Raw genomic sequence first — 7,457 nt, forward strand, 5'->3', positions numbered from 1 at the left:
AATCTACTCCTCCTATATTGTTATCTCTTTTTCCCCATCCCTTTAGCTTTCTCATCTTTAACTCGTCTTTTACTATTTTGACCATTTTAGAAAGTTTCTAAAAAGTATTGTCAACTCCTTACTCAATTACACTCTAAAAAGTATTATATGTCTTTCGTTCCTTTAATTCTCAAAACTCTCTATCTTCCTATTCTTTTTGCTCCTTTGTACTGATTCATAACTTATAGGTATCTCTCTCTCTCTCTCTCTCTCAATAGGTTTTCTTGAGTGTTTCTCACTTTCACCCTCTTATCTACAGTTCTACATTCTCAATGGTTACTTCTTACCCAATTATACTCTAAAAATTATTATTTGTCTTTCGTTCCTTTAATTCCCAAAACTCTCTATCTTCCTATTCTTTTTGCTCCTTTGTACAGACTTCATAACTTATAGGTGTATCTCTCTCTCTCTCTCTCTCTCTCTCTCAATAGGTTTTCTTAAGTGTTTCTCAACTTCACCCTCTTATCTTCAGTCCTACATTCTCAATGGTTACTTCTTACTCAATTACACTCTAAAAAGTATTAGTTGTCTTTCGTTCCTTTAATTCCCAAAATTCCGTATCTTCCTATACTTTTTTCTCCTTTGTAATGACTTCATAACTTATAGGTATCTCTCTCTCTCAATAAGTTTTCTTTAGTGTTTCTCACTTTCACCCTCTTATCTACAGTCCTACATTCTCAATGGGTTTTTAGATGTCCTTGACTCTTACCCTAAATTTTGATTGAGAAAAAGAGAGTAAAAATTTTACAACTACATATCTTCTTTAACTTTCTTTACTTTCACTATGGGGGTGTTTGGTAAGTGGGAATTGAGGGTGGGATTGGGAGTTTTAATCCCAATATAAAAAAATAAGCTTTGTTTGATTGGTGGGAATGAGAATAAAAAGGGGTTTGTGAATGGGTTATTTACAGGTGAATTCCCACCCTTTTATTACCTAGTGAGGGTAGGCAATAAATGAATGGGAATGGGAATAGGAAGAAAAATGAGATTTTTGCCATTAATGAAAAGAATTAAATAACAATCTTAATAAGGGTATTTTGTAAATTTGTTATTTATGTCCTATATATTCCCATCCACTATCCAAACAAGGTATTAGCATAATTTTATGTATTCCCATCAATTAATTCCCAAATCCCATTCCCACCTTTTAATCCCCAAACTCTCATTCCCACAATCCAAATGCCCCGTGTATGTTTTCATCAAATCCCCGATCAGTATATGATTGCCCAAGGAAAAGTGAACAATTACCGAAATAACTTGTAAGAACTCTACATCAATAAGAAACTGAGAGCAGTACAATGACTTTTGATCATCTCATTTTTCAACATAATATTCTCGTATTATACACGTTGAGATTCATCCAACATTCCAACAAAACAACGAACGAATAAAGAAATTGAAGTTATATGGTCAATAAACATATACTGTACAAGTATACATGATTTCTATAAAAATTGCTTATAGAAACATGCATTTTGGTCAAACCATTTTGCCCTCATAAGAATGGCTTCTAATTTACTACTAACATTTTTATACAGTTTGTCTACTAGTAGAAACATGCATTTTGGTCAAACCAAAAGTTGAAAGCACTCCTTGTAGACTTCAATATACAGCTTCCAGTCTGAGATGAAGAATCACCATCCTTGACATTGTTATGGCCCTGCAAGGGTGAGTTCGTATGACTGTGAGATTCCATCCCTAATTGAAGACTACATCAAATGACTGCAGTTATAAAGGATATACTTACCAATATAATAAATAATAAATAAGCGCAATAATATAATCCATAAACCTCAACTCCTCAATTAAGACAATTTTTCTTGATTGTGTAGACTGGTAAATGAAAAAGATAACCCATGGTCGTTGGTGATAAGATATGATATAAATAAATAAATAAACCACACCACCACCGGTAATTGGAAAAGAAGGTTTTATGTTTATTGAAAATAAAAATATAGAGTATTTTCACAAAATCTACATGGTTCCTAGGTTCAAGGAATTCAAAAACATAAAATAGGATAATAGTGTCATAAATTAAACCATTATAGCTTTTTCTACTGAAACAACTTGCTTGCAAATCCAAATATCCTGATTATCTCTCTTTGTTTGCTTTTCATTAAGGCAAAAAAGTCACCAAAGCCGTTTTCAAATGATGAAATACAAATGCATATGAAACTTATTCACCAAAGCTGTTGTAAAATAACGAAATAAAGATAGACATGAAATTAACAAGAGGATATTCAGAGCCGTCAACAGGTAGAGAAAACGATATAAAATAAGAGAAGAGAGCAATCAAAAGCTTAATAGAATATACTTCTCATAAAGTCATCAGCTAAGTAAGAGAAGTTTATTTCAAATTCAATTCTCAACTACATTGCAACAGTAGCTGCAGGTCACCAACCTTTTTTGAGTGGGTTTCATCTTGATTGAATTCAAAAGGAGAGGAGCAGATCAGATGTGTTGTATAAGATCTTAGTTCTAGCAGACATTAAGAATTAAGCAATAACATCAGGGTTAAGCAATAACTATATAAGATTGCAGCATTAATGAATTTTGGACAAACATATCATTACTAAATTTTATAAATCGGCTCAATAAATCTTGGAAACAAGCACAGTTCAAACATATGAATAAGTAAAAAATTAAAGTGACTTTCATAACTTCTATTGAAAGCATGTTGAGCAGAAGAGTCTCACGACTCTCACCTATATTAGCAGCACAGGTTGCAGAACCAGGGCCAGGTGATATGACGATATTATCAAAGGCTCTTTTCTCGTATAAGCTGTAGTATGCTACTTCTCATGTTACCGTTCATAAACAACAGTGATTCATTTTCATTTCCATAAAGAATATAGATACAATCCGCAGAAACAAACCTCCGCATTTGCTCTAGCAGCCCTGACACTCTGACAGTGAGAAGAAGGCAGCAACAAACAATAAACCAAAACAGAAAAAAATCAGTCAAATAAGCCGATATATTCTTCAGTAATTGATTTCAACAAATAGACTCTCATCACAAAATTTGAACCAATCCAAAATTACAAGAGCAACCAATTAATAGTAATCTGAAATTAAACAATACAAAAACAAATTCCACAAATTGATTATTATTGATTGTGATAAACAAACACACAAAATCCACCTCCAAAATCACTCATATTTTCATAACTCAACACCAAAAAACAAAACAACTCAAAAAAGTACGCTCCCTTCATCATCAAGAAGACTCTAGATTCAATAACAGATGCAGTAGGAGTGAGATGAAAGAGTACGAGGTTAGTGTTGATAAAAGAGATTTTCTTATGGTATTGATTGAAATATTCACTAACCTGAGAATATCTTAAGCAACAACTTCAAGCTCAGGGTGTTGATGAAAGAGTACGAGGTTGGTGAGCAAGGGACATCACCGACAATTCCGAGTAACTGGATTTGGTATGGTTGCTGTTCCACTGTCGTGTACACAGACTTCCAGAATTTTTTATTTTTTGCAATTGCTTGAAATTGGAGGGCGGTATAAATTCAAGTAAAAAAATAAAAATACACCCTAATTTGTTCAAAATTCCAAAGAAACTTGCTAATTATTTTCAAATCCAAGTACAATAACAACCTAATTCGATTAACAATGAAATGCTAGATCGAGAAATCATTTTTGATGATTAAAAAACAAACATCTAAATTACAGAATCTGAGCAAAAGCCCTAGGAAAAAATTACAGCCTAATTTTCCAGAAATGAGCAATTTTTACATATTTCTATTCAACCACATCAAATTGAAGGAGAGAAAATACCTTACAAATTTCTGAGTTTCATCAAATTGATGGCTATTATTTCCAGCGCCGTTCATCGCAATTTCTCTCCTCTTTTTCCCGTTCTCAGGTTTCATCACCACTCATTCATTTAAAAATAGTTCGAGTTATTAATCGAATTTGAGAAAATTAATTAAGAAGCTTAATGAAGAAACGTAGCAAAAAAAAAAGGATTACTGTTAAAAGATTGTCAAAATTAATATTAGATGATTATAAAAAGGATAGAGATCTTACCTCAAGAAGCTGCTTTAATGGAGGAAATTGAAACACAATCTCAGACTGAACGGGAACCTCGGAGACGGCGGGCCAAAACTGGAGGAATCGAATTCACAAGAGAGGAGTGGTAATTGATAAGCTAATTCAAGGCAAAAAACTAAACTCAAAAACTGCTCCAATGGTAAATTTAGAGAGTGAGTGTGAGAGAGATTCAGAATACCACCTCCACCACGAATCCTGGTAACAAAGAAGAAGTCATTAGATCATACCACATTAATTCAGCTTGTCATGCATCAATTTTAACATAATTCCATTAGCTTAATTTGCATAACTTAATTCCCATAGCTCAATTCCCAAATCACGACATCCTATTAAACCGAATTCCACCAGAAATGATTCTGGATATTTTTTAAAAAAAATGGAATTACAAATAGGGTTTTTGTTATTTTAGTTGGTAGTTTAATATTAAGAAAGGAGTAGAATTATACCTGAATATCGGAGAAAACGACATCAAATATCATCTTCCACAAGCTCCCATAACCATCGTCTAAGGGATGATAGGTGGTTTTGAGCACATCGCCATTGTTGTTAAAGGAAGACATATTTTCTCTCTCTAGCTTTCTCTCTCCTTGTTTCCATAAATACTCTGAGCTTTTTTTTGAGATGAGAAGAAAGAGAGCTAAGGGAGTAGGCAAGGGAAGTCGGTGAAAAAGCGCTCAAGCTGTCAAGCATGAAGCATCAACCAATTAGAATAAAGGGCAATTTCGGAATTCCATTAATTTCGGGGGTGTTAGTGTAATAACTCCAAAAGTTACTGTTACTAACTTCCCATTTTTATTAAGGGTTATATATTTTTATTATGATGTGGAAATTATGCTTAGATTGTTATTATGATTCCTAGTGTTATGTTAGGGCGTTTTGATCTTCCTAGTATCATGTCTAGGGTAACTTTAATATTAAGTATGATTAAAAGTATGATGCCTTTTATTTTCTTCCTAATATTTATGATTGTTAGTATCATGTTAGGGTTAAAGCTTTGATCTTTATTGTTTAGTAACATTCTATGATTTGTTATTAATCTTGTTAGTATCATGCCTAGGATCTTGCTATTATTATGCTTTAACATGATTATGATAAATATTATTATTATTATGATGATTATTATTTTTATCATTATTATGTTGCTTGATTTATTGTTATTGCTTGATCACGCCTTTAATGCATGTTTAAAGGGAAATTGTACTTGTTATCACGCTTAATAAGATAATTAATAATCTTATTTAGGGTTAATTTGATTATAATTCAAGTGATCGCCAATAATAGTTTTTTTGTGCATTAATATTCAACCAACATAGATAAACAGGTTTAGGGTTAACCTATTGATTGTATGTTAGTCAAAAAACGCACATGAATACGATCAGAATAAAGTAAAGGCCTATTATTAGGGAAGGTTCAATCTCTTTTAGGTTGGATGTGTTCCTTCATCCACGAACTACCAGTCATGGTTCAAGACCTATTGGAGTTAACGATCTCTTGGATCGTTAAGGGCTGTAACCTTCACCCTGTGAACGGTTTACAAGTTCCTAAAACTTGTTGGTGACTCTTTTGCTCTAGCTTCCTTCCCTTTGGATGCCACCGTACTTAATTATATGATCACAGTGGGGTTCAAGCTAGGGATTATTGCTTGAAATATTCCCTACAGTTCCTAAAAACTTTGATTGATCAAAGCATAGATTCTTAGAAGATGGGAAGGGGTCTTCTCCCTCTTATCATGTATAGGCTCAAGGGAGTTAAGCATAGGCCCATATTTCTTGTCAAGTGAAAGCACTAAGATGGTGATCATGCCGCCTATTTGAATGCTACCCGAGAGGAAAACCCCATCAGGAATATCGGTAAACCAATCAAGTAAATGAGAGGCAAAATCTATGACTTCCCATCCTTCTTCCCATGGTTTATCCGCTAGCCAAAGCCAACTTAACTCTTTTCTGGATATGGCACCGAGGGGTTTCTTAGAGAAGAAAGCATAGGTGAGGGTACGACTAAAATACCTCATAGCCGCGTGAATAATCGAGGCCGACTTTGAGTATTGTGGCCGATAAGCCTCTTCATCAACTATGTGACTCCACCATGTATTCTTACTATGCTTATGATCCTTTTGCAAAGTTTCGAAGGCTGGATAGATATACGATGTCCCATCAAATGGCTTCGGAAATTGAAATGCCTCATTGAGAAAAGAAAGTGGAATTGAGTGATCATTGTTAAAGACTTGGAAGGATAGAGTTGGAGGCGAATCACCATGCTCATCTTCATGAACCTCAAGAGAAGCGAGGAACTCGAATGTAATGCGGGCAAATGTTGGTGAATTAAGATCAATGAAAGCCTCAAGCCCTAAGTTCCGAGCCAACATCCTAACGTCCTCATCAATTCCAAGCAAAGTTGTTGTCTCCCTATCATAGAATCTTGTGGAAAAGAGCTGTCGAGGTGACAAGTTGTAGAAGTTGTCCCAATGCTCTCGCTTGGTGAACTCGATGCCATATGTCTCCTTGCTGTAGGATGGAGGAGAAACCGCCTTCCTATGAGTAGAGCATCTCTCCCTTTGTGCACGACGAAGGGATGCCATCTACACACCACAAGAAAGATAAAGGTTCAATAACAAGGGAAAATGGTGTGCAAAGACAATGCATGATAATGGCAAATTCAAGGACCCCAATAATCAAGGGAATAAGCAAGAATTCACAATCAAGTGAAAAATTTACTTATAAAACTACAATTATAAACCATAATCATGCATAGTGAGCAACAACATTTCATATGACCATCCAAACCCTTTATAGACATCATCATCACCAAATAACGAATCCAACAACAGTAGTGCCAAAATTTTCAATAAACTCAAACAAAATCAACAACACCAAATCATATATTTATCAACAATTCATCATCAACACAATCAAATGAAGCAAGTAGTAAGCAATATGGGTATGCTAATAAGGGTAGTACAAAACTTAATCAAATTTCCATGAACAATAAAGGTAGAAAATTTATCATAAAAATAAAGAAATCATACCTTTAATTGATGAGAAATCACAAAGAAATGGAACAAAGAGCACTATTACACACTAACAACCCCAAATTGCAAACCTCAAAACTTCAATCAAAGAGTACCAAAACACTCAATTTAGGAGAGAGAAAATCACCATGGAAGTGCAAAAATTGAGACTAAGAGCAATTAAAAAACTAGATTATTATGAATTATGATGAAATTTCAATGACTATATGATGATGGAGGTGAAAATGATGCTTGAGCAAAGACCAAAGAAAACATGAGTGAGAAAGTAAGGTAAGAGAGAGAGAGAAGGAAAGAGAATCGGTGGGGTTTAGGGGGGGGGGGAGACGA

At 34.2% G+C, this 7,457-nt stretch overlaps 1 protein-coding gene across 8 annotated transcripts; it reads right to left on the reverse strand.

Moving 5' to 3' along the window:
- Window positions 1–1,356: 1,356 nt before the first annotated feature.
- LOC145630725 (uncharacterized) lies at window positions 1,357–4,710 on the reverse strand. 8 transcript variants are annotated; one of them, XM_081682904.1, is made up of 7 exons: window positions 4,549–4,710; window positions 4,284–4,297; window positions 3,827–4,156; window positions 2,916–2,945; window positions 2,745–2,821; window positions 2,441–2,517; window positions 1,357–1,699 (listed from the first exon to the last, which is right to left on the reverse strand). In XM_081682904.1, the coding sequence occupies exons 3-7, from the start codon at window positions 3,919–3,921 to the stop codon at window positions 1,586–1,588; spliced, it is 393 nt and encodes a 130-aa protein (XP_081539030.1). In that variant the 5' UTR covers window positions 3,922–4,156; window positions 4,284–4,297; window positions 4,549–4,710; the 3' UTR covers window positions 1,357–1,585. The 8 variants fall into 8 exon arrangements, 2 of the variants coding, with proteins under 2 accessions (XP_081539030.1, XP_081539031.1); XM_081682905.1 differs by having other exon boundaries at window positions 3,827–4,199; XR_014112215.1 differs by lacking the exon at window positions 2,441–2,517 and adding an exon at window positions 3,369–3,488 and having other exon boundaries at window positions 3,827–4,297.
- Between the last annotated feature and the right edge of the window lie 2,747 nt (window positions 4,711–7,457).

Source organism: Chenopodium album, chromosome 5 (assembly GCF_948465745.1).
Source record: "Chenopodium album chromosome 5, dcCheAlbu1.1, whole genome shotgun sequence".
NCBI classification, from domain to species: domain Eukaryota; kingdom Viridiplantae; phylum Streptophyta; class Magnoliopsida; order Caryophyllales; family Amaranthaceae; genus Chenopodium; species Chenopodium album.